A 25369-nucleotide genomic window follows, 5' to 3' on the forward strand; every position below is an offset into this window, starting at 1 on the left:
AGTGTTTTTATTCCCTTCCCCTCATCAAACCCTTGTGGAGCTGGACTCCTACAGTCAAGTTTCATTTCTTTTTTTTTTTTATTTTCCCTTTTGTTGCCCTTGTTTTATTGTTATTATTGTTGTTGATGTCGCTCTTGTTAGATAGGACAGAGAGAAATGGAGAGAGGAGGGGAAGATATAGAGGGGGAGAGAAAGATAGACACCCGCAGACCTGCTTCATGGCTTCTGAGGTGACTCCCCTGCAGGTGGGGAGCTGGGGGCTCGAACTGGGATCTTTTTGCTGGTCCTTGGGCTTTACGCCATGTGCGCTTAACCTGCTGTATTACCATCAGACTCCCCACAGTCAGGTTTCTAACTCTCCCAGTTCTGGCCTCAACTATCCTGTGTTCTTTGCATCCTGGGCAATGATTTCCTTGCTCTCGGTCAGGCCTCTTCCCCTTCAAACTCCATTCATTTCTCCCCCACTCTGAGATAGCACTTGCATGGTGTCTTCTACTCTCTGGAATAATGGTAGAGGACAAGCATTAGGCCTTTAGTTGACAGAGGCATAACTAGGAGGGTGAAGTCCTGGGTCCTGCTCTCCCTGGACTGAATAAAGAAAACATGACCAGTAAAATGAGCACAGACTATGGCATCCTTGAGACTCCTGTTTACTTGTTTGTAACTTTGGGCAAGTTAACTGAACCTTGAATTCCTCCTGTGCAGTGCAGAGTAAGATTAACACTGATCTTACTAAGAGTTATTCCATTAAAAAGGAATTCTGCATGTGGAGTACTGGGCATGATGGATGATGGCACATTACACTCAATAAAGGCTGACTCCATTTTCTAAGTGGACAGTACAACTCTCCAGCTGTGTGTGTGTGTGTGTGTGTGTGTGTGTGTGTGTGTGTGTGTGTGTGTGTGTGTGTGTTCTCCTTACCAGATCTTTAGGCGATAGAGGACTTGCCAGGATGGCTAACCCTTAGTTTGGAGATGCAAAGAAAGAAAAGAGTAGCAGCAGTTACAGGCTGGACTCCCTGGTGAAGTGTTTAATGCCATTTTATTTATGTACTCCTATGGACTTCCTCCCATCCACCATGGTCTTGCTGACCAGGGAAGGGATAGATCTTCCTTTATGTTCTCTGGGGAACCAGGGGAAAAAAAAAAAAAAAAAAAAAAAACATGGGCAGGAGAACCAGAGGTGAGGGTAGGTAGTTAAAGTGGATTAGTGACTGGGACAAAATTCTGGTTAAGGAGATTAGCATCACCTACTACAAGAGGCAGAAAAGGCTCTTCTCTCCCACTTGGCCCCAAAGACCAGTCCCCTTTGGATAAAAAGGCAAGACTCTGGCATGTGTGCCAATGTGCTCTCTGCTTGAAACAAGGAGCTAGCCTGGGGGTGGGGGCGGCCAGCACTGATTCAATTTCTGCTACCTGGCCTCTCCCCACATTGAGGACAGAAAGAGAAGCACCATGGAGGACGGTGCCTCCAGCTGAGGTAGAAGGGGATTTGAGTTTATGGAGTCTGGGGAGAAAGGCTAGCCAGGAACCCAACTCCCCAAGATGTGGGTCTGGATTGGGACAATCATGGAGCTTCTTTGTGCCCTTCTCAAAAAGTTACTAAGTGCTTTAGGAGGATTTCTGATTTTCCACAGGCCCTACACAAACAACTCCCACTACTTTATCATTGTCAGGCACACTGAGGTGGGTATAGAAAAGAGTATTTGGGTTTGTATATAATTAGGGAGCCAATTACTTTGGGGACTGGTGCACCTCTATTATTAACAGAGCCAGGTTGGTAGGTAGGTACTCATATTTCCATAAGTTTCTTCTCTATCTGTCCCTGAAATGTATCCCTAAAGGGATGGTCTGGGTTGAAGCACAGATTCTAACCCTAAGTCCCAGGGGAAGTTTGCATTTACATCCTAAGGACACAGGTCTCAGTCATTTAGTGCCCCTGGCTTCTGCTCAGGGTTTGGGTAGGAATGGAGGTTTGGGCTCAGGTCTGGGTGGAACCAGAAGGCATAGTGAGGGGTACAGTGGAACCACAGTCAGAATCCAGGTCCAGGATGGTGTGGGGTGCTGTGGCCTGGGTACCTGGTCTTCGCTGATGCTCTTGAAGGCTTTGGAGATAACTCTGGAGGGGCACAAGGCAGAGAGGGCAGAAGGAAAGGCCTGGGTCAGAGCCCCCTCCTATCTGACCCTCTCCATGTACCTTTTCCCCACACCCCTAGAGTGCTTCCCAGCCCACTCACTGGAGCCAGACTGTCAGCAGGGCTCCGGGTGTTGGGGGAGAGCTGGCGCCGGTAGCTGCCTTCACAGAGGCTCACCCCAGGGGCCGTTCGGTGCCACTTGGCCTCTTGCTGACGGATCCTAAGGAGTTGGAGATGCCTTCGCTGGCGGCTCAACACTGCTTGGGACAAGGCAATACAGATTCAGGGAGGCTTCTTTAGACCCTGAATTCCACTGCCAACACATTTACACTCTAGAAAAACCCACTGGATCTCCTTGTTGTGGCTCTCTCACACATCATCTTCCCCTCAGTTACGCTAAAAGAAACTCTTCATTGCAATCCACTTACTCTTTTCCCCTTGTCTTTTCCTGACAGCCTTCTCTTCTGAGATCTTCCTTGTGTCTTCCTGCCTCCCCCCACCCCCAAGTCTCTTATTGCTCCAGCTCTAAGTGGAGTGTCTCATTCACCTTAGTCGCTCCACACTCTTTACTCAATTGTAACTTCTCCTTTTCCCTCCTCAAGTCTGGGATTGGAGGACATGAGGCAGAGACTGGCTGCATGAACTCACCATTGGTATGGCCTCCATGTTCCTCATCCATGAACTTCCACTGGGCCAGGGCCCCAAGGGCCCCCAGGACTGGCCAGGTCCCCAGCAAGACCCAGCTATACCAGCAGAGAGGAGGCAAGGATGAAAGTGCTTGCAGGCGTTGGCCCAGCCGACTGCCCAGTGTTAGCCCCTCCAGGAAGTAGTCAGCACAGGCCACCAGCACTGCAGCACCCAGTAAAGCCGTCCCTAGAACTGTGAATGGACGTGGCCACCGAAGTGTGAGCAGAGCTCCCAGTAGTGCCAGCCCCACCAGTGCCCCAGCTGGAACCCAGGCTGATGGTGGTTGGTAGATAGGTTCAGTGCCTAGCAGGGCTCCAGCACCTAGGGTTAGGCCGAGCAGGATACCAGTCAGGAAGAGGCCAACATTGCGAACCAGCATGGTGACCAGGCCGCAGAGGAGTCCGATGCCCAGCGCAATGCCTGCGCTCACCTCCAGGCTCAGCTGGGTCTCCAGCACTCGCTCCTTGTGGCACAGCAGGAAGATCACCAGGGCTCCTGACAGCAGGCCCGAGAGAAACATCACTGCTTTGAAACAGCGGTAGCCTGGGAAGGGAGGCAGGAGACACTGAGAGACAGAAAGGAGGATCTTCAGGGATCATGCTGGTGAAATAGAAGGGAGAAGAGTGACTAGCCAGAGAAGCGGCAGTCCAAAGGACCTTAGGACTATGAAGTGAGGACATTCTGGTGGTGTGGGGTGTATGGGAGGGAGAAACAAGGGGATGTATGAGTGTAATGAATTCCGAAAGATTTAGTCCTTTAGGGAAAGAACCAGCACAGGCTGATTCAGGTGGGGGAGAGTGAAGAAGACAGAAGCCTGGAGACTAATGTGTGAATGGAGTTTTGGGGTAGGAGAGGCAAGGGAAAGACAAAATGGTCGTCACCAGGGGTCAGAGCTGGACTAGAAGAGCTAGCAAGGCAGCAGGGGTCCCAGAGAAGGGAGGCATTATCCCTTGATAAAGAAGGAGAGGTGCCTCAGGAGCATAAAAGAAAGTTGGTATCATCCTTGGGGTGACAGGTTTGGGCACTGCCCCCCAGCACCCAGGCTCTGCCCTCACCAAAGCAGCAGTAGATGATTCCAAAGCAGCAGCAAAGTGCACACACCAAAGCGGGTGCCAGTTCAGGATTGTCCTGGGGTTTCAAAACACATCTTGGACCTAGAGGCTCTGGGAGTTGTTGATTAAAGGCTCTGGGGTCAGAGGTCATGGCCAGGGGCAGCAAGGCCTGCTCCATGGTCCAAGAGAAGGTGGTTACAGAGGGGGAGGCCAGTGTCAGCTCCTCTCATCCATCCATGATTGTCTTGAGGGGTTGGGAAACCTGCAAGGAGGTAAAAAGGGACAGGAACTCAGGTGTCCAAGAATCTTGAGGACTCTCTTTCTTCTCCAACTCTTCTATATCTATTTCTTTTGAAGAAAGGCCATTGCAGGAGTTACACTGCTAGAGTATCTAAAAAATTACAGGACTGGATGGAAGGGAGTCAGCCGTCTTTTTACCATCTCCTGACAGAAGGATTCAAAGTAAAATTTAAACAAAAGTCTTATAGAGTAACAAATTTTTGTCTGCCTCCTAGCTTCCCAGGGTGGGGTGGGAGAAATAGGAAGTCCTGTCTGTGGAGGGAGGGGACCAAGGACACTGATGAGACTGGCGGGTAAAGAACCAGCCGTCAGTTTCAACTGAAAATGTCTGTCCTAGGGCTCAGACTGCCTCACTGGACTGGGCAGGGTGAGGCTAGTAGAGGGGAAAGAAGGGGAAGAGAAGACAGTTGAGTCATCGTGGGGTCTCTCTACAGTTCTTCCAACTCTCGGGGAAGGAAGATAAACAGCAAAAAAAAAAAAGAAAAGAAAAGAAAAGAAAGACTAGACACCAAAAGAGTTTGAGATAATCAAGTAGTCAAATAGAATCAGTCACCCACACTTTATCTGGTCTTTGAAGCCTCAGCTTTTTGCAGCGATGGATTTACTTGGGGAAGGGGCATTCAGCCAAAAGTCCAAGGCTCATATTAGTAGTTTCTTGCTAACCTCCTCCCCTTGGGACATTGGTGGGGTCTTTTCATACACCTCCCTTTCCCAAGGGTGTTAGAGCTCCTGATGGGATGAGAACTCAGTTTTCCTCCAAAAACACCAAGAAGGGACTGGGCATTGAGGGCACTGTGGGAGTGGGCTAGGGAGGATGCTGGCACTTTACTTCAGCTATCTTCTTTCCCACATTAAGGTCTTAACAGGTCCCTGGAGTTCCTTTCCTAACTCTGCTAGTTGGTCTGGGAATTCTAAACAGGGAGAGGTTGGGGAGGGATGTTAACTACTCACCACCCTGCCAGGGTTGAGGAGAGGAAGGGGCAGAACTGCTTCCCTAGACTCCCAGCTGAATCCCTGCAGATCCTAGGCCGCCTGGCCACTCTGTCACTTGCCCCTTAAACTTGCAAGTCGTAGTCCAAACCCCGTGAGCTAAATGCAACCAGTTTGGGGGGGTGGGGTGGAGGAAGGGGACAGGGTGGGGGGGGGGGTTGACATCATGGGGCGGACCCCTCCAACTCTTTCCTCGGAGTGTGGGGGAACTCAGCTTGGATTTTGTTATATTGGGGATCAGAGGCCCCCAAACAGAGCAGGGAAAGGTCTAGGAGACATTGCAAAAAGTTTAGAGAAAGGCGCTTGAATACTTAGGGGGTGAATAGACAATCGACGGTCTCAAAGCCCCAAATGGGATCCCCGTGTTCCCCTGGTTTCGGCTTGGTTTCTTCCACTTCCCAGAGAATTGGAGTATTGTCTTCTGGAGAACCTGGTGGTCGGGACTGAAGACCCAGGGAAGGGGCTTTTACTGGTCTGGGGGCACTGGCGAGGGCGATCACGGGTGGAAAAGCTTGCGGAGCCAAGACAGGTTCTGGAAGCGGGACTAACAAGAGAAGCGCGTGCAGAGGACGGGACCGACAGACAGTGGACCCGAGACGGGTCTGCGTGGGGGCGGGGGCGCGAGTGGACGTCCACCGAGCAGCCCGGTATGCAAATAAGATGCAAAGCAGCGTTCAGAGGCCTGCGGTGCCCCCGGGCTCTCGGCTCCAGTGCTGAGTTCAGCGGAGCTACGGTCTCCGCTTTCCTGCCCCATCCCGAACGGTGCCTGGAAACTGCATCCAGAGAGGCAGATCCGAGTCGTGGGAGCTGCAGTTATAGGGGGCAGTTCGCCAGCTGGGTCAGGGGCTGGGGAAGCCGAGGGTTGCTGGGAAAGAAGTGGCAGTAGAGAGTGGGGTAGGAGGACGAGGGCTGCTCGGGGCGTCTTCCCTTCTGCTCCACCTCCGCTTTGTACAAAGGAACCTCTGTCCTCGACTGCAAAGAAGGGATCTGGGCGGTGGGACCTCTACGCTCCCTGGTTTTATCTGCAAGGGGAACAGACTATGGCTCGATGACTGTCCTTTATCTCCCAGACGCGGCAGAGCCCAAGAACACAGCCAGAGGACCCCTGAGAACCTGCCCCCATTGCAGCACCCACTCTTCGCTTCCAGAGGTGCAACCTGCAGGAGAGCGGCTGCGGAGGGCCCTTTAAGGGGCGGGGCCAGTGCATTCTCAAGAGCACCTCCCCCGATTTGACTCAGCGCTTGCTGGATTGGCTCGCGTGTCAGCCAACCGCTTTTTCTTTTCCTTCCCGTCTCTTCCCTGGTGACCCCGGAAGTGGAAGTAGGCGCAGGTCGGTGGCGGCGGCGGGGACGGAAGACGGAAGCCGAGCGTGAGCGGGAGGCGGAGCCGGGGGAGCTGCACTCGTAGCTCCCCCTGGCCCCAGGCCCAGCTGCTCGAGGGGGAGGAGTTACCGCCGCTCATCGGTACCTTTATCTTCGCCTGCTCCTCCCAGCCCGGCCGGAGTGTCTTTCTTTTGGGCAACTCTAAGCTCCGCCCCCAGGTTTTCCTTGAGGGCCGCCCCGTCCCCACCCTTTTCTGACTGCCTGTGGCCCCTTTTCCAGTTGTTTTTCCTCTTTTCTCAAGCGTGACCCCAGGACCACACCTTTTGCGGTACCGCCCTCTTTCCCGGGTTTCTGGATTACAGCTTTTGGGGGAAAGGAGAAATACTTAGAGAATTTGGTGGCGGGGGGAGGGAGCAGGTTCGTGTTAATGCGCACGTTATTAGCTAATTGCTTGGGGTAATGAATGTCCCAGAAGAAATCCGGAAAACAAGGGAGGTAGGTGCATTAAATGCTCCCCCAATTTAAGATTTTTTAAAAACCCCTATCTTGGTCCTGTCATCCCCACCTTGATACCTTTGTTACAGGCATCAGAATTTACCACGATGGCTGTGACCTAAAACCCTCAGGAAGCCCGGGGGTCATGGCCCAGAAGCACCCCGGAGAAAGAGGGTTATGTGGAGCCCACCACAGTGGTGGTGCCTCCCTCGGGACATTAGGACTCTCCGTGGACCCTGAAATACTTTCATTCTCAGGACTCAGGGACTCAGCGGAGCCTGCTCTTAATGGTACCCGCTGCTTCACACAACACTCTGATCTTAAGTGCACACAGCCGCCAAGCCCAGCCCACTGGTCGGATCCAAGCCATGGCCCCCCTACGGGTCCGGGACCCCCTAGGGATGGAGAGGACCCTGATCAGAATGAAGCATCTTCAGAAGAAGAGTCAGGAGTGGATCAGGAACCCTCACGAGAGAATAAGGCTGTGTGCCACGAGGATGGGAACAATTCTTTTTCCATTTCATCTGCTTGCGACTGCCAGGGAACCCCTGGAGTCTCTGAAGGGCCCAATTCTGAAGGAAGGGGTAGCTCTATTAGCAACTTTTGCCACCATTGCACCTCTCCAACTCTGGGGGAAGATGAAGAGTTGGAAGAAGAATATGACGATGAGAAACCTCTTAAATATCCCAGTGATTTTTCACGTCTGTCCAGTGGAAAGAAACCTCCACCCCGGAGACAGCGGCACCGTTTTCCAACCAAGGAGGAGACTCGGGAGAGTGGACGCAGAGATCCCAGATCTCCTGGTCGACATCGGCTGAGCCGGAAGCGAAGTCAGGCAGATAAGCGCAAAGGACTGGGGTTATGGGGAGCAGAGGAACTGTGTCAGCTTGGACAGGCAGGCTTCTGGTGGCTGATCGAACTGCTGGTATTGGTGGGAGAGTATGTGGAAACTTGTGGCCATTTCATCTATGCATGCAGGCAGCTGAAAGGCAGTGATCTGGACCTTTTTCGAGACTGGGTGGGCGCCTGGTCAGGGAGGGTTGGGGGCTGGGCCCAGGTGATGTTCCAGCTGCTTAGTCAGGGGTTATATTATGGGGCAGGACTGTTCACCCGTTTTCTTAGGCTGCTGGGTGCTTTGTTGCTTCTGGCTCTGGCCCTCTCATTGGGCTGTCTGCAGTTGAGCTGGAGGTTTCTACTGGGACTGGGTGACCGGTTAGGTTGGAGGAATAAGGCCACCTGGCTCTTCTCTTGGCTGGATTCTCCCACCTTGCAGAGAACCTTGGTTCTGCTGAGAGATAGCAGGCCATGGCAGCAGCTGATAAGAATGGTTCAGTGGGGTTGGCTGGAGTTGCCTTGGGTCAAACAGAGGACTAGTAGGCAAGGAAATACACCTGTAGCTAGTGGTCGATACTGCCAGCCCGAAGAGGAAGTGACACGACTCTTGACCATGACCGGGGTGCCTGAGGATGAGCTAAACCCTTTCCATGTGTTGGGGGTTGAAGCCACAGCATCAGATGTTGAACTGAAGAAGGCCTATAGGCAGCTGGCAGTGATGGTGAGTTATCTCCCCCTTTGTTTTCTGTTCCTCTTTTGTTCTCACTTAATTTTTCTTTCTTTTTTAAAAATATCTTTAATATTGGATAGAGACATAAATTGAAAGGGGAAGGGGAGATAGACAGATAGATAAATAGAGAGAGACATCTGCAGCCCTGCTTCACCACTAATGAAGCTTTCCCCCTGCAGGTGGGGACCAGGGGCATGAACCTGGATCCTTGTGCACTGTACTGTGTGCCCCCTCACCTAATATTTCTATTCTAGTTTTAGGGAAAGTAGAATAAAGGGAAGACAGATTAGACAGTCAACTTGAAGATGAAGGGTAACTTTTTTTTAATTGGAGTTATTGAACAGTAACTTCCATTTGTAGAGAATTCATAAAAACTGTCCCCCCTGTACTATTGGATTTTTCCCCCTTTATTGGGGGGGGATTAATGGTTTACTGTCAACAGTAAAATACAGTAGTTTGTATATGTGTAACATTTCTCTGTTTTCCACATAACAGTTCAATCTCTTCTAGGTCCTTCCCTGCCATCCTGTTCCAGGACCTGAACATCCCCCCCTCACCCCCCCCAGAGTCTTTTACTTTGGTGCAATACACCAATGTACTATGGGATTTGTCTTACCCATCAAGATTTTTTGTTTTATCCTGTGATTCTATTTTATTTCATTTTATTATGCATTAATGAGAGAGAAGGGGGAGATAGAGAGAGGACTAGAGCATCACTTTGGCACATGACAGATACTGAACTTGGGACCTCATACTTGGTAGTCTAATGCCCTATCCACTGTGTCACCTCCTGGGCCACTGTCCTGAGATTCTTCTTATTTTTTTTTTAAATTTATTTTATTTGTATTAATAGAGACAGAAATTGAGGGGGAATGGAGAGGGAAGGAGAGAAAGACACCTACAGCACTGTTCCATTGCTCATGAAGTTTCCCCTACTGCAGGTGGGGAATAGGGCATGATAGCATGTATGCTTTGCCCAGTGCACCATCTCCTGGCTCTGAGATGATGGTGATTCTTTAAGATTTTATTTTATTTATTTGTGTAAGAGCTAGAAGGGAGAGGAAGAGAACCATTATGCTGGTACATGTGCTGTCAGAGATCAAACTTGGACACTCATGCTTGAGAATCCAATGCTTTATCCAGTGTGCCATCTCCTGGATCGTAAGAGATTCTTATTTTGGGGCTGGGTGGTGGTGCACTTGATTGAGTGCACATGTTACAATGTGCAAGAACCCAGGTTCAAGTCCCCAGTCCCTACCTGCAGGAGAAAAACTTTGTGAGTGGTTAAGCAGTGCTGCAGGTATCTCTCTGCCTTTCTTCCTCTCTTCCTCCCCTTTCCTCTCAGTTTCTGGCTGTGTCTACCCAATAAATAAAGAAAGATAATAAAATTAAATGAAAAATACTATTTTTAACAAAATGAGTCTGGTATATGAGCCATTGATGGAGTCATTCATCTGGAATATCCAGGTGAAGTCCCTCCAGTGAGGATGGCGAAGAGGCCTGTCAAAAAGTCTGGTGGGCTGGGTGGTGGTGTACCTGGTTGAGCACTCATGTTACAGTGTGCAAGGACTCAGGTTCAAGGCCCTAGTCCCCACCTCCAGGGGGAAGCTTTGGAAGTGTGAAGCAGGGCTGCAGGTGTCTGTCTCTCTCCCTCTTTTTTTTTTTATAGGAATTTTTATTTTGCTCATTTTTTTCAAAGTTTTTATTTACTTATTATTGGATAGAGACAGAGAGGAATTGAGAGGGGAAGGGAGAAACAGAGAGATACCTGCATCCCTGCCTATGAAGCTTTCCCCCTGCAGGTGGGGACCAGGGACTTGAGCCTGCAACCTTGTGCACTGCAATGTGTGCACTTAACCAGGTGCGCCACTGCCTGGCCTCTCTATTTCTGACAGTCTCTACCCAATAAATAAATGAAAATAGAGAAATTTTTAAAAGCCTGTTTGTGGCTCTCTCTTGAACAAACAAGATTTCATTTATTTATTTTTACCTTTTATTTTAACCATACTACTGCTCAGCTCTGGCTTATTTTTGTGCTGAGCATTGAACCTGGAACCTCAGAACTTCAGGCATGAAAGCTTCTTACATAACCAGTATGCTGTCTCTCCAGCTCTTATTTATTTATTTTGGATATGAGGAAATTTATTCATTTGGACATGGCATGTATAGACTTAAAGGGAAGATTCAGAAAAATTACAGGACTAGGTGGAAGGAAACAAGCGATTTCAAGACTAGCAGCCCAGAGTGGGTTAAAGGGAGAATGGAACAAACTAGAGAAGCATGTTCATATGTATGTGTCATACATGAATATATGGTTTTGTGAGCTGGTGAAATAGCTCACTTGGGTAGTGTGCTGCTTTGCCATGTGCACATTGAAGGAGGCTTCGGTGCTGTGGTCTCTTTCACTCTCTGCCTCTCTACCTCAATGGAAGAAGAGAGAAAGGGAAGGAGAGAGAAAGGAAGGTTAGAAAGAAAGAAAGAAGGAAGATACAGCTTTTATTGATAAGGGAGAGTACAGTGTACCATATTTGAGAAAAATAAACACAAACATGCTATTAAATTTCGATATTAATTTGGGTATATATATATGTATATGAAGGTGGAATGTGAGATATCCCAGTTCTCATCACACTCTTTTGTTTCTTATTTATTTTAATATATTTTATTTTAATGAGAGATACAAAGAGAGTAAACAGAGCACTGCTCAGCTCTGGCTTATGGTGGTGATGGGGACTGAACATGGGGCCTCAGAGCCTCAGAGATGGGAGTCTTGCTGAACCATTTTGCTGTCTCCCCAGCACAAGTTACTATTTTAAGATAATATTATTGTCATTTTGTAGAAGTAAAACAATATAACGAATGTAACTAATGTATACATATTGTGCTGGAGGTTTATTTTACTAAGTGTATGGCCCTGAATTGGTAAAATACAGTGTGCAACTTACCTGGGTAATTATCAGCATGACACTTATGAGAAGTGAGTAACCAAATTTCCCATGACCATTCAAGATACAGTGGATTGAGCTTTGGATTGTCATGTATAAGTTTGACCCCCAGCATAGTACATGTCAGAGTGATGGCTCTGGTTCTCTTCCCCCTCTCTCCATAAATAAATAAGTACATCTTAAAAGCCAAACCAGGGAGTCGGGCGGTAGCGCAGTGGGTTAAGCGCACGTGGTGCAAAGCACAAGGACCAGCGTAAGGATCCCGGTTCGAGCCCAGGCTCCCCACCTGCAGGGAAGTCACTTCACAGGAAGTGAAGCAGGTCTGCAGGTGTCTGTCTTTCACTCTCCCTCTCTGTCTTCCCCTCCTCTCTCCATTTCTCTCTGTCCTATCCAACAACGATGACATCAATAATAACTACAACAATAAAACAACAAGGACAACAAAAGGGAATAAATAAATATTAGAAAAAATTTTTAAAAAGCCAAACCAAACCAAATAATAAATAAATAAATAAATAAACAGAACTGTAGCTTACGAAAGAGTTAAATTAGTTTAGTAGGGTGCCAAAGAGGTGGTGCAGTAAAGTGTTGGACTCCCAAGCATGGAGTCCTGAGTTTGATCTCTGACATTGCATGTGCCAGAGTGATGCTCTGATTCTTCTTTCCATCCTTCCTCCTTTCCTTTTCTTCTTTCTTTCCTACGTTTACTTATTTGATAGGAACAGCCAGATATCAAGAGGGAAGGGGGGGATAGAAAGGAAGAGAGAGTGGTCCGGGAGGTGGCGCAGTGGATAAAGTGTTGGACTTGCAAGCATGAGGTCTGGAGTTCAGTCCTTGGCAGCACATGTAACAGAGTGCTATCTGGCTCTTTCTCTCTCTCTCTCTCTCTCTCATGAATAAATAAATAAATAATTAAATAAAAAGAAAAGGAAGAGAGAGAGAGAGATACCTGCTATACCAGTCATGAAGCTTTTCCCCTGCAGGTAGGACCTGAGGGCTTGACCCAGGTCCTTGCATATTGTAATGTGTGCTACCACCCAGCCCCCTTTCCTTTTTCTCATATTAACAAGTCTAAACTATTATTAATATTATCTCCAAGGTTATTGCTGGGGCTCAGTGCCTGCACTACGAATCCACTGCTCCTGGAGGCTATTTTTTCCCTTTTTGTTGCCTTTGTTGTTTATCATTGTTGTTGTTGCTGTCGTTATTGTTGTCCTTGGATAGGACAGAGAGAAATGGAGAGAGGAGGGGAAGACAGAGACGGGGAGAGAAAGATAGACACCTGTAGACCTGCTTCACCACTTGTGAAGCGACTTCCCTGCAGGTGGGGAGCCGGGGGCTCGAACCGGGATCCTTACGTTGGTCCTTGTGCTTTGTGCCACCTGTGCTTAACCCGCTGCGCTACCACCGGACTCTGGGCTTTCTTTCAGTATTTATTTATTTATTTACAATGGGGACACATACACCAGAACATCACTCTGGCACGTGTAATATCAGAAATTGAACTTGGGACATCATGCTTCCAATTCTAATGTTGTGCCATTTCCTAGGCTATGGGATTTATTTATTTATTTATTTATTTATTTTCCTCCAGAGTTATTGCTGGGCTCGGTGCCTGCACCATGAATCCACCGCTCCTGGAGGCCATTTTTCCCCCTTTTTGTTGCCCTAGTTGTTGCAGCCTCGTTGCGGTTATTATTGCCATTGTTGACGTTGCTTTGTTGTTGGATAGGACAGAGAGAAATGGAGAGAGGAGGGGAAGACAGAGAGAGAGGGGAGAGAAAGATAGACACCTGCAGACCTGCTTCACCGCCTGTGAAGCGACTCCCCTGCAGGTGGGGAGCCGGGGGCTCGAACCGGGATCCTTATGCCGGTCCCTGCGCTTTGCGCCACGTGCGCTTAACCCACTGCGCCACCGCCTGACTCCCTATTTATTTAATTTCTAAGAGGTAAGAGACACAGGAAAACCAGACCACTTTTCAGTTCTGGCTTATAGTGGTGCTAAGGACTGACTCTGGGACTTTTGGTGCCTTGGTCATGAAAGTGTTTTGCATAACCATTATGCTCTCCCTCACTAGCCCTGTGGGCTTCTATTATTTTTTATTTTTATATTTATTGCCACCAGAGTTATGGCTCTGTACCTGCTATGGCTCTGTGCTGGCATTGTGAATTCACTGCTTCCAGTGGCCATTTTTACTTTTTTTTTTCCTGTCTATTTTAATTGATGGGGTAGAGAAGAGAAGGGGGATAGGGAGAAAGACAGCTATCTACAGACCTGTAAAGATCACAGTAATGTTGTTTGATTTCTAGGATAGAAAGGCAAACCACTGTATGCATTTTATATTGCTAGAAGAGTTTTCATTTTAGGGAAGAATGACTTTGAAGATGTAACATCCTTGGAACTCTTTTTTTTAAACCAGAGCACTGCTCAGCTCTGGCTTATGGTGGTGCAGGGGATTGAACCTGGGACTCTGGAGTCTCAGGCATGAGAGTCTCTTTGCATAGCTATTATGTTATCTCCCTCCACAGAACTCTTTAGGACTGAAAACAAAGTTAAAATGTGTGGGGCTGAAAATGTGCTAGATAGGGTGATGAACTGGAGCAGTTCCAGGGACAATAAAATGGTGAATTATTCAGGTTCCAGAGCCTGTGCTACAGAGTTGACATGTATTCTCTGAACACTCCCACAGGGCCTACAAGGTTATTTACCTGGGAGGGCAGCTGCTTTGCTGTGCATGCTACTCAGGCTCAAGCCTAGCCCCTACTGCACTAGGGAGCACTCAGTGCTGTGGTGTCTGAAACAGTTGGCCTAGAATGGTAAAACCTCAGTGATAACAAAGCAAAACAAAAAACTTAATAATCCATGGCTGATAAAATATTCTAGTTCTTAAACCAAATAAGTGACAGAACTAGGACTTGAACCCAAATCTATCTGTTGTCAGAGAAATTAACCACTAAGCTGTTGATATATTGACTCCAAAAAGGGTGGTGAAAGAGAGTCCTTTGATAGAAGACTATTTTGACCCAGTATGGGGAGGGGTTTGGCAGGGGTATATAATGAAATTTATCTTGGCAGGTCCATCCTGACAAAAATCATCATCCCCGGGCTGAGGAGGCCTTCAAGGTTTTGCGGGCAGCTTGGGATATTGTTAGCAACCCTGAAAGGCGGAAGGAATATGAGATGTAAGTTGGAATTGGAAAAGTTTTGCAGGTGGGGTAAGGAATAATTTTTTAAAATTATCTTTATTTATTTATACACTGGATAGAGACAGCTAGAAATTGAGAGGAAGGGGGAGACAGAAAGAGACGCCTGCAGTCCTATTTCACCACTCGTGAAGCTTTCCTCCTGCAGGTGGGGATGGAGGGTTTGAACCCAGGTCCTTGCGCATTGTAATGTATGCTCAACCAAGTGTACCACCACTTAGCTCCTTAAGGAATCTTTAATAGCAGCTGTCCTTTGACTTGTTGGAGGCTCTCTGAGGCAGAGAGGACAGGTTGCTTCTTTTTAGCTGTCTAGGGGCATCACAAAGAGAATAGATCTGTCTCCTCCCATTCAAGACCCTCTGACTTACAAAGTCTTTTTTTCTTTTAGGAAACGAATGGCAAAGAATGAACTGAGCCGATCAGTGAATGAGTTTCTGTCCAAGCTGCAAGATGATCTCAAAGAGGCAATGAATACTATGATGTGCAGCCGATGCCAGGGGAAGCATAGGTATGATAGAAGAGGAGCTCATGGATATGACAGCCACAGTTTAGGGACTGGATAGTCCTTCCTTGTGTTTCTGGTAATTTATTATACAATACAGATGAGTAAAAGGACCTTGAGACTTCAACTTTTGCCATGTTGCCAAGAGATTGGGACTTGGTATTAGCACAATGAAAACAGAAACAAAACAAAAAACTATTTTTAGCTATGTGTATATGTGGGGCTGGGTGGTGGCGCACCTGGTTGAGCGCACATGTTGCAACGCGCAAGGACCAGGGTTCAAGCCCCTGGTCCCCACCTGCAGGGGAAAAGCTTTGCAAGTGGTGCAGCAGGGCTGCAGGTGTCTCTCTCCCTCTCTATCTCCCCCTTCCATCTCAAATTCTGGCCGTCTCTATATCCAATAAATAATTAAAAAAATAAAAAATCAATCAATAATGTGTATGTGTTGGGCTCTCAAGCATGAGGTTCAGAGTTTGATCCCCAGCAACACATGTACCAGAGTGATATTCTGGTTCTCATTCTCTTCTGTCCCTTTCATTAAAAAATCAATTAAAAACCCCATCTGCAGGGAGGTCGCTTCACAACGGTGAAGCAGGACTGCAGGTGTCTATCTTTCTCTCCTCCTCTCTCTTTCCTTCCTCTCTCCATTTCTCTCTGTCCTAACAACGATGACAACATCAATAATAACAATAAGACAAAAAGAGCAACAAAAGGGAATAAATGAATTTTAAAAAATGTGTACATAATGTGCACATGACAATTGAGTGGAGATAGTTTCAGATGTCTTAGCCATATCTATTAGGCCTGTTAGTGTGCTAGGTAGACTTGACAACTTAAGGACCTATCTTTGTATTGGTTGTAGGAGATTTGAAATGGACCGTGAACCTAAGAATGCCAGATATTGCGCTGAATGTAACAGGCTGCATCCTGCTGAGGAAGGTGACTTTTGGGCAGAGTCCAGTATGTTGGGTCTTAAGATCACCTACTTTGCACTGATGGATGGAAAGGTGTATGACATTACAGGTATTCTGCTATTCTCTAGAAATGTGGGCTTAAGGGGCTAGGTGGTGGCACACCTTGTCAAGTGCACACAGACCCAGGTTCAAGGCCCGGTTTCCACTTGCAGGGAAAAAGCTTCACAAGTGGTGAAGCAGTGCTGCAGGTGTCCCTTTGCTTCTCTCTCTATCCCCCTTCCCTCCAAATTTCTCTCTGTCCTATCAAATAAAGCTTTTTTTTTTTTTAAAGAAATATGTATGGGCTCATGTGTGCTCAGAACTGTGATGTTTTGGCTAATTATCTCTCCTGTTTGCAGAGTGGGCTGGATGCCAACGTGTGGGAATCTCCCCAGATACTCACAGAGTACCCTATCACATCTCATTTGGTTCTCGGATTCCAGGCACCAGTGGGCGACAGAGGTATTTTGCATTTCAATAACTTATTCACTACTCTAGTTTTAAGTATGGCTTCAGGTGACAATGTGTAGGATACCTAATATTTCACTCCAGAGAACTTGGGCACTCAATATAGTTATTTGCTCGAGATTTGCTCGAGAGAGAAATTGAAAGGGAGAAAGAGTTACAAGCTACAATGCCTGTATCTCCCCCTACAGGTGGGGAGTGGGGGCTGTACCTTAGGTCCTTGAGCAAGGTAACATGTATGGTCTGCCAAGGTACTCAGTGTATCTTTAATTTAGGTTAAATAGTTAACATAGGTAGCCATGTGGTGCTTAGTCTCTCTTGCTTCAGTATTTCTTCTGTCTTCCTCTCAGAGCCAACCCAGATGCTCCTCCTGCCGACCTTCAGGATTTCTTGAACCGGATTTTTCAAGTACCCCCAGGCCAGATGCCCAATGGGAACTTCTTTGCAGCTCCTCAGCCTGGCTCTGGGGCTACTGCAGCCTCAAAGCCAAACAGCACAGTACCCAAGGGAGAAGCCAAACAGAAGAAACGGAAGAAAGTGAGGAGACCCTTCCAACGTTGACACCCTTCACTTCTTTCTTCAAATTAACGTCAGGGAGTCAAAAGGGCTGTGTACAGCATAGGATGGAGTTCAATTTGTTTATTTTTAAATATTTTTTAAAAAGGGAAAATATTAAACTCATTGTTCACTAAGTAGTCATAGGAAGCCCCAAAACCATTCTTCCTCTACCAGCACCCAAAACTGAATCTTGTCTTCTGACAATACCAAAGAAACAGGGGGTGACTAGAGTAAACAGCCTAGGTCCTGGACCTAGACAGTGTTTCCCATACTAGTGTGGGAGCTGGGTATTTCTCTGGGGTCTGTATGCTTTTGTTTAGTATTTTACTTCTAGAGCAGATGATACCCCCTCCCCTTTCCATTTTAAACTACAAACCATTCTACTTGACCCAATTTAGGAGGGACTTTCCTCCTTTATCCCACTGTACTAGTTAAGAGACAGAACAAGAAAGCATGTAGCCCTAATTACAGGAGATAAATGTAGTTCAGAGAATGGGAACTCTAAATTTTTCCTTTGACTTTCACATTGCGGGTAACTACCCACTGTCATGCTTGTTTCTGCAGGGATGGTCAAAACTAGTAATTTTTAAGAAACAGACTCATGCCCTCTACCCTTGGGTGAGGGGGGAGGATAAAGGGGCTCCAGACAAGCCCCTTATGATCCAAGGGTTTGTATTTTTTTAAGTCTGTTTATATTTGTATGTACATATCTATTTAAAGCCAGGGACTATCTTTCTATAAATATATAACTGGCAACCTGTATCTTCCCTCTTTTCTTTGCCCCTACAGCTGGAGCCCTTTTTTTTCATTTGAGAATCCTTTCCTATTAACTGAGAATGAAGGGTACTTCCTACCAGACCAAAGGAGATGGCTAAGAAACACCTTAGAGAAGCTTTATACAGTTAAGCCAGCATTCCATCTTTCTTTCCCAGCCTTGAGACCTCCCTACCCTTCCTGCTGACCAAACTGTAGCCAAACTGGAAAAAAAAAAACAAAAAAACTTTATTATAAGGAAAATAGCAAACCAGAGCTGGAAGGTGGTGGGAAGGAAGATAATGGAAAAATTTAATCACTAAATAAGCTGCCCAACCATGGCTTCCTGCTGTGAAATGATTTAGCCGTTATCTCAACTATTTTACTTAAGTCAGAGAAACTTGCTCTTAGGGTGCCTAAGGCCAGGGAGCCCCATTTGTGAATCTGTTCTCTTTCTTGGAGTTTGGGAAAGGTGGTATATTTAGTTCTCAGGCTTTCAGAACACAGAAGATTTTGTAGAGAAGCCAGTATGTTACAGCCCTTTGTCTCAACATTGTCTCCAGTCCCTTAGTATTTGTTGATGCCAAAAACACGAACCCCATGAAATTGGGGCAACTTAGGTAGCAGTACACTGAGCAATGAAGCTGTGTTGATGAAGAAGTGAGCAGCATCGTACTTGGTGTAGAAGCTGGCCAGGATGTAGCTGGGGAGAAAAGAAATAGACTGAAGTTGGCCTCTACTGTTCACATTTATGCCCTGCCAGTGACTTTTATTTATATTTTTTCTAACATGCATTCAACCAGGTTCGCCACCACACACACACACACACACACACACACACACACACACACACACCACACCACACCACACCACACCACACCACACCACACCACACCACACCACACCACACCTTATTTACTTATTCATGAGAAAGATAGAAGAACCAGACATCAGTCTGGCACATGTGCTGCCAGGGATTGAACTTGGGACCTCATGCTTGAAAGTCCAGTGTTTTATCTATTACACCACCTCCCAGACCATCACTATTTATATTTTTTTGTAAAAGACATACTTATGAGTGAGGGAGAAATAACCAGAGCATCATTCTGGCACATGTCATGCCAGGGATTCAAACTCAGGACCTTATGTATGTGAACTCAAAACTTCATCCACTGTACTGCCTCCTGGGCCACTTGATTTTTTTTTCTTTTTAACTAGAGCACTGATTAGCTCTGGTTATAGTGGTGTGGGGGATTGACCTGGGACTTTGGTGCTTAGAATCTCTTTGCATAACCATTACACTATCTATCCCCACCCCACTTTTTTTTTCCCTTTTGCCCACTTTTATTTTTTAATAAGATTTATTTATATATGAAAGAGAGCAAGAACACCATAGCATCACTATGGCATATATGATACAAGGCACCTATTTAGGGGTTCATGCTTTCAAGTCCACTTTACCCACATTGCCACCTCCCAGATCACCTGACTTTTTCTTTCTAGGATTATTTATTTTTATTGCCACCAAGGTTATCATTGGGGTTCAGTGCCTACACAATGAATCTGTCACTGCTGGCAGCGCCCCCCCCCTTTATTTGATAGGACAGAATTTGAGAGGGGAGGAGGAGATAGAAAGGGAGAGAAAGACACTTGCTTCACCACCTGTGAAGCTTCTGTTCGAGTGGGTAGTGGGGGACTCAAACCTGGGTCCTAGTGCATGGTAAAGCACACTTAACCAGGTGCATCACCACCCGGCCCCCTGACTCTTTTAAATTTTAAACAGCATGTAGTCCTAGATTATATGAAAATATTTCAGCTATACTAATAGTACTTAGTTTGTATGATTATATTTTTTAAGTTATCTTTATTTTATTGGATAGAAACAGCCAGAAATTGAGAGGGATGGGGGTGACAGAGAGGGAGAGATGGAGAGACAACTGCAACACTGCTTCTCCACTTGCAAAGCTTTCTCTCTGCAGGGGGGGACCTGGTGTTTGAACCCGGGTTCTTGGGGCCGGGCAGTAGTGCAGTGGGTTAAGGACACATGGTGCAAAGCGCAAGGACTGGAGTAAGGATCCTGGTTTGAGCCCCCAGCGCCTCACCTGCAGGTGGCTGCTTCACGGGAGGTGAAGCGGATCGGCAAGTGTCTAGCTTTCTTTCCCCCGTCTTCCCTACTTTCTTGATTTCTCTCTGTCCTGTCCAACAACAGCAATAGCAACAATAACAATAGCAAGGGCAACAAAATGGGAAAAAATGGCCTCCAGGAGCAGTGGATTCGTAGAGCAGGCACTGAGCCCCAGCAATGACCCTGTAGGCAAAAAAATACAGAACCTGGGTGGGTCCTTGCACACTGTAATGTGTACACAACCAGGTGTGCCACCACCCTGCCCCGTTTGTATGATTTTTAAATTATTGACATGGCAAGTGATAGCTGAAGCAGTTTCAGCTAATATGACTATAGAGTTTTCTTTATTTCCACTCCTCAAGTTTTCATAGGTTTTTATCACTTTTGTCTTTATTTCACTTTTTAAAATATATTTTTGTTTTATTTTAATGAGAAATAGAGACAGACCAGAGCACTGATCAGCTCTGGTTCATGAAGAGGGGGGATTGAACCTGGGACTTTTTTGTTTCCTTGTTTTTTTACCACCAAAGCACTGCATGACAATCTCTTTGCATAACGCTTACAGTATCTATCTCCCCCACCACCTGGGACTTCCGAACCTCAGGCATGAAAGTTTTTTTTGCATAAGCACTATGTATCTCCCTCATGCTTTATTCATGTCTTAGTGTAAAATCATTTGGTTTTACTTTAAAAAAAAAATTATTATCTTTATTTATTGGATAGAGACAGCCAGAAATCAAGAGGGAGGAAGGTGATAGGGAGAGAGAGAGAGAGAGACACCTGCAGCCCTGCTTCACCACTTGTAAAGCTTTCCCCCTGCAGGTGGGGACTGGGGGCTTGAACCCGGGTCCTTGCACATGCGCTCAACCAGGTGCGCCACCACCTGACCCCTTTACCCCTCCTTTAAAAAAAAATTTTTTTTTTGCATTTATTTTTCCCTTTTGTTGTCTTTTTTAAATTGTCGTTGTAGTTATTATTGTTGTTGTTATTGGTGTCGTCATTGTTAGGACAGAGAGAAATGGAGAAAGGAGGGGAATGGGGGAGAGAAAGGTAGACACCTGCAGACCTGCTTCACCATTTGTGAAGCGACTCCCTTACAGGTGGGGAGCTGGGGGCTTGAATCAGGATCCTTCCACTGGTCCTTGCGCTTCGTGCCACATGAGCTTAACCCACTGCACTATAGCTAGACTCCCCCCTCCTTTTTTCACCCAAAGGTTTATTTATTTTCTTGATATGTTTTTTAAATATTTATTTATTTTTGTTACCCTTGTAGTTACTGATGTAGTCATTGTTGGATAGGACAGAGAGAAATGGAGAGAGGAGAGGAAGACAGAGAAGGGGACAGATAGACACTTGCAGACCTGCTTCACCACTTGTGAAGTGACTCCCCTGCAAGTGGGGAACCAGGGGCTCAAACCGGGATCCTTAAGCTGGTCCTTGCGCTTTGTGCCACCTGCGCTTACCCGACTCCCTCTTGATAATTTTTTTTAAAATACTTTATTTTGGGAGTTGGGTGGTAGCACAGTGGGTTAAGCGCACTTGGTGCAAAGCGCAAGGACTGGGAGTTGCTTCACAAGTGGTGAACCAGGTCTGCAGGTGTCTATCTTTCTCTCCCCGTTTTCCCCTCATCTTTCCATTTCTCTCTGTCCTATTCAACAACGACATCAATGACAACAACAATAACTAGAACAATAAAATAACATGGGCAACAAAAGGGAATAAATAATTTTTTTTTTTTGCCTCCAGGGTTATTGCTGGGGCTCAGTGCCTGTACCATGAATCCACTGCTCCTAGAGGCCATTTCCCACCCCTCCCCTTTGTTGCCCTTTTTGTTGTAGCCCTATCGTGGTTATTATTATTGTTGTTGATGTTGTTCATTGTTGAGAGGACAGAGAAATCGAGAGAGGAGGGTAAGGGGGAGAGAAAGATAGACACCTGCAGATCTGCTTCACCACCCATGAAGCGATTCCCCTGCAGTCGAACCGGGATCCTTACGCTGGTCTCTGCGCCCTGCACGCCTAACCCACTGTGCTACCGCCCGACCCCCAAATAAATATTTTTAAAAAATATTACTTTGGATAGAGACAGACACTGAGAAGTAAAGATAGAGATCCCTGCAGCACTACTTCAACTGTGAAGCTTCCTGGCCTTGTGCACTATAATGTGCTCAACCAGGCGTGCAACCATCCAGCCCCCCTTTTTTATTAATAATAAAATTATTATTATTTTACTGGAGCACTGCTCCACTCTGGCTCATGTTGGTATAGGGGATTGGGACCTTTGGTGCCTTTGGCATGAAAGTCTCTCTGCATAACTATTATGCTGTCTCCCCAGTCCTTAAGATTCATTTATTTTCACAAGACAGACCATAGAGTACTGATCAGCTCTGTTATATGGGGGTACTGGGCAGTGAACCTGGGACCTCTGGGGTTTCAGACCTTCAAGTCTGGTACACTACTGCTATGCTGCCTTTTTTAGTTTATTCCCTTTCGTTGCCCTTGTTGTTTTATTATTGTAGTTACTGTTGTTGTTATTGATGATGCTGTTGGATAGGACAGAGAGAAATGGAGAGGAGGGGAAGACAGAGGGGGAGAGAAAGACACCTGCAGACCTGCTTCACTGCTTGTGAAGTGAAGCGACCCCCTGTAGGTGGGGAGCTAGGGGCTGTACCCGAGATCCTTAAGCTGGTCCTTACACTTTGTGCCACATGCGCTTAACCTGCTGCGCTACTGCCCGACTCCTGCTATGCTGCCTTTTTTGACCCTTAAATCTTTTGTCAGTTCCATCTATATTCTGCTGTTAAAGAGGAAGCTAGAAATATATATATATAATTTTAATTATCTTTATTACTGGATAGAGACAGAAAGAAATTGAGAGTGGAAGGGGAGATAGGGAGAGAGACAGAGACACCTGCAGCCCTGCTCCACCACTTATGAAGTTTTCCCCCTGCAGGTGGGGACCAGAGGCTTGAACTTGAGTCCTTGTGTACTGTAATGTGAGGCTTAACCACCTGGTGACACCGCCTGGCCTCAGGAATACTTAATTTTTCTTTTTGTTGTTCCTCTTAGATTTAGATGTGGTATAACATACTATCTTCAAAGGGTCTGCTTTTTAAAAAGAATTCCTGTGAGCCTCTATCTGGCTCCTGGACCATCTCCCATATTGTGCCCCTCTCTTCCCCAGACTCACAGCACAATAGGAGAAATGCTGAGGAATTTGCGTGAAGAAGTAAATTGGAGCCCATAGTCCATCTGTTCCCAGTGTGTCAGTAGCCGAGATTTTCCTTGGTCAGGGGTCTCAAAGGGTGTCCCTTTCACTGTATGTAGGAAGACATACATAGCCTGGGAGGAGGGAAATGGGCAGAAAAGAGTCCTTCAGTTGAATTATACTAAAATGCCAAAAGGGAAGGAACTTATGTCCCCGAATAATTGATTTTATTTCATATTTGGTCGGAAAGCCCTGGGATGGGTAATACGGGTGTGGTTTAGTGCTCACCAAGTTATGTATGACGTTGGTCAGGGTCCAGACAACAGGAATGCTGATGAAGGGGATGCTGAGTAGGATCACGTGCAGCAGTCCCACCAAGATGACATAGGCCAGCCAGATGCCCCGGCTGTTCATCACTCGAGTGTTGGGGTTTACTTCGCTGTGTGCCACCCCCACATTCATCCTACCACAGTAGGGGATTAGGTAGGGGTCCAACTCAGTTACCTCTTAATTTCCCCTTTAAGTTTGTTCCCCCATGTGGTCTCCTGAATAGCCCTTGTTACCTGAACTCCACCGGGAAGGAGAACTTCCCATGATGTACAAAGGAAAAACTATAAAAGCTTGGGAGAAAAACAAAGTCCAAACACCTTTGACTTTTACAGTATTTTACAATTCTTCCACTTCAACTGTAAATTTAAGGGGCAGACTTAAGCTTGGGGGGCACCTGCATCAAAGGACAAGAGGAACAAAGGTTTTCACTTACTTTCCTGAAATAAGTTTTAAGTAATCATTAGTGTGGAATCAGACACTCAGAATTCCAGAAGAGGGTCATGGGTAATGATCAAGGCACCGCGGAAGATGAGCGAAGCCTCAGGGGCTTGTCCTACTTCTTACTGCCTGTTAGCAAGCAAACAGATAGCAACGATGGGCGCCGCAAGAATTTGCCCAGCGCTAGGAAGGGACCCTGGCTCAGCGTCTTGAAGGATGGAACCCTCAACTCCTACTCCTGGGACGTTTCAGATCATCCGGATTTGGCCCTGTAATGTACCAGCTCCCAAGTTGATGAGACCTAGATAGGAATCGGCTCTTGCCTGTTCGAATCCACTCGAACTGCCTTGAAGCTCAGCACTGAACCCGCCCCATGCTCCTCCCCAGCTACTCTCGTTAGTCAGGGATCTCTTCAGTTTTCTTCTCTCGGTACTTAACTCGCTGTTCCCCCGTCCACCCATCTTTCGTGTGCCATCAATTTTCTTCAGCACCTCTTTCCAGACTCCCACCAGCCCCTACCTGCTAGTTTCTTGAAGGCCGTGGGGTTAGGGGCGCGGGACTCGCTTCCACACCTGCGGTCTCCAGGAAGCAGCTGTCCGAGCCCATCTGCGGCCTTCCTATTGGTGGGGCTGAATCAGCGCTGCCAGCACTCATTGGTTGGCGGGCCTGCAGTGGGGACGCGCCATTGGTCGTCAGCTCCGTCGTTCCGAGGTCTTAGGCCCCGCCCTTCTAGTCCCGCTTTAGGACTAGGGTGGGGCTAGGTACCTAGAGGCCAGGGAGTGACTCCTGCTCTGGACTAATAAGAAGAGCCGATGATATGAGGTGGAAGTGAGAGTGTCAGCGATTGGTTAGCGGTGGTTGTCTGCTCCTAGGCGGGAGCTAACAGAGGCAGAGGCAGCGAGTGAGAGCTCAGTGGAGTGGAGGGGTAGCAAGATGGCGGCAGAGACGGTGGAGCTGCATAAGCTGAAGGTACTAGGGCCGGGGCCGGGGCCGGGGCTAGGGGTGGGAGCTAGTTGGACTTTTCTGGGGACTGGATTCTAATGGATGGCTTACGCGTTTCGCAGTTGTTCTCCTACTAAGCTTTTCGGTGAATTTCCCGGCTCTCCCCGTATCTTTTGTGCCTACCTTCTCCCTCCCTACTTAATTTCCCATTTCTCCTCATGGCTTTACTGTATCTTTACTTGTTACTTTGACTCCCTTGTTTCTTGTGTCGCCTGTCATGCTTCCTCGCCGGGTCGAGTAGATGCCTTCAACCTGTTCTCCTATCCCTGAGCTTGTGGGAGGTGCATTACGTCAGTGACTGCCTCCTCTGCGCCTTGCCCAGCGACCCAAGACCTGGATTCAT

General features: G+C 47.1%; 4 protein-coding genes across 12 annotated transcripts in view; 2 read left to right on the forward strand and 2 right to left on the reverse strand.

The window, feature by feature from the left end:
• Positions 1–50: 50 nt before the first annotated feature.
• LOC103122744 (transmembrane protein 198-like) lies at positions 51–5299 on the reverse strand. Of its 4 annotated transcripts, none has more exons than XM_060195186.1 (5): positions 5125–5299; positions 3877–4135; positions 2783–3364; positions 2237–2391; positions 51–499 (listed from the first exon to the last, which is right to left on the reverse strand). In XM_060195186.1, the coding sequence occupies exons 2-5, from the start codon at positions 4049–4051 to the stop codon at positions 440–442; spliced, it is 972 nt and encodes a 323-aa protein (XP_060051169.1). In that variant the 5' UTR covers positions 4052–4135; positions 5125–5299; the 3' UTR covers positions 51–439. The 4 variants fall into 4 exon arrangements, with proteins under 4 accessions (XP_060051169.1, XP_016048176.1, XP_060051170.1 ...); XM_016192690.2 differs by lacking the exon at positions 51–499 and adding an exon at positions 1023–2118 and having other exon boundaries at positions 5125–5297; XM_060195187.1 differs by lacking the exons at positions 51–499; positions 3877–4135 and adding an exon at positions 1023–2118 and having other exon boundaries at positions 5125–5297.
• Positions 5300–5565: 266 nt separating this feature from the next.
• DNAJC14 (DnaJ heat shock protein family (Hsp40) member C14) lies at positions 5566–17933 on the forward strand. 5 transcript variants are annotated; one of them, XM_060195179.1, is made up of 8 exons: positions 5566–5810; positions 6234–6313; positions 7070–8535; positions 14566–14672; positions 15082–15201; positions 16058–16218; positions 16508–16610; positions 16964–17933. In XM_060195179.1, the coding sequence occupies exons 3-8, from the start codon at positions 7126–7128 to the stop codon at positions 17172–17174; spliced, it is 2112 nt and encodes a 703-aa protein (XP_060051162.1). In that variant the 5' UTR covers positions 5566–5810; positions 6234–6313; positions 7070–7125; the 3' UTR covers positions 17175–17933. The 5 variants fall into 5 exon arrangements, with proteins under 5 accessions (XP_060051162.1, XP_060051161.1, XP_007533422.1 ...); XM_007533360.3 differs by having other exon boundaries at positions 5567–5810; positions 6234–6626; XM_060195178.1 differs by lacking the exon at positions 6234–6313.
• Positions 17934–18149: 216 nt separating this feature from the next.
• ORMDL2 (ORMDL sphingolipid biosynthesis regulator 2) lies at positions 18150–24659 on the reverse strand. 2 transcript variants are annotated; one of them, XM_016192676.2, is made up of 5 exons: positions 24544–24659; positions 24020–24153; positions 23545–23719; positions 23239–23390; positions 18150–18627 (listed from the first exon to the last, which is right to left on the reverse strand). In XM_016192676.2, the coding sequence occupies exons 3-5, from the start codon at positions 23716–23718 to the stop codon at positions 18492–18494; spliced, it is 462 nt and encodes a 153-aa protein (XP_016048162.1). In that variant the 5' UTR covers position 23719; positions 24020–24153; positions 24544–24659; the 3' UTR covers positions 18150–18491. The 2 variants fall into 2 exon arrangements, with proteins under 2 accessions (XP_016048162.1, XP_007533423.1); XM_007533361.3 differs by lacking the exon at positions 24020–24153 and having other exon boundaries at positions 24544–24657.
• A 147-nt stretch (positions 24660–24806) lies between these two features.
• SARNP (SAP domain containing ribonucleoprotein) overlaps positions 24807–25369 on the forward strand; it is a 42347-nt gene continuing 41784 nt past the window's right edge. The window contains exon 1 of the mRNA XM_007533362.3: positions 24807–24993. Coding sequence (XP_007533424.1) covers positions 24958–24993 — 36 coding nt within the window. The 5' untranslated portion in view covers positions 24807–24957. The remainder of the gene's footprint in view (positions 24994–25369) is intronic.

This window comes from Erinaceus europaeus, chromosome 7 (genome assembly GCF_950295315.1).
Source record: "Erinaceus europaeus chromosome 7, mEriEur2.1, whole genome shotgun sequence".
Classification (NCBI taxonomy): domain Eukaryota; kingdom Metazoa; phylum Chordata; class Mammalia; order Eulipotyphla; family Erinaceidae; genus Erinaceus; species Erinaceus europaeus.

Bases quoted from the DNA above. Each gene is read 5' to 3' on its own strand.
- LOC103122744 (XM_016192690.2), bottom strand. From the start codon at position 4,051: ATGGAGCAGGCCTTGCTGCCCCTGGCCATGACCTCTGACCCCAGAGCC. The intron at 3,365-3,876 runs GTGAGGGCAGAG...CTCCCTTCCCAG, and splicing joins AATCATCTACTGCTGCTTTG to GCTACCGCTGTTTCAAAGCA. The intron at 2,119-2,236 runs GTGAGTGGGCTG...GTGCCCCTCCAG, and splicing joins CTGCTGACAGTCTGGCTCCA to AGTTATCTCCAAAGCCTTCA.
- DNAJC14 (XM_060195179.1), top strand. From the start codon at position 7,126: ATGGCCCAGAAGCACCCCGGAGAAAGAGGGTTATGTGGAGCCCACCAC. The intron at 15,202-16,057 runs GTATGATAGAAG...TATTGGTTGTAG, and splicing joins CGATGCCAGGGGAAGCATAG to GAGATTTGAAATGGACCGTG. The intron at 16,611-16,963 runs GTATTTTGCATT...TCTTCCTCTCAG, and splicing joins GGCACCAGTGGGCGACAGAG to AGCCAACCCAGATGCTCCTC.
- ORMDL2 (XM_016192676.2), bottom strand. From the start codon at position 23,718: ATGAATGTGGGGGTGGCACACAGCGAAGTAAACCCCAACACTCGAGTG. The intron at 23,391-23,544 runs GTGAGCACTAAA...CCCTCCTCCCAG, and splicing joins CCAACGTCATACATAACTTG to GCTATGTATGTCTTCCTACA. The intron at 18,628-23,238 runs GTGAGTCTGGGG...TTTTCTCCCCAG, and splicing joins AGCATTTCTCCTATTGTGCT to CTACATCCTGGCCAGCTTCT.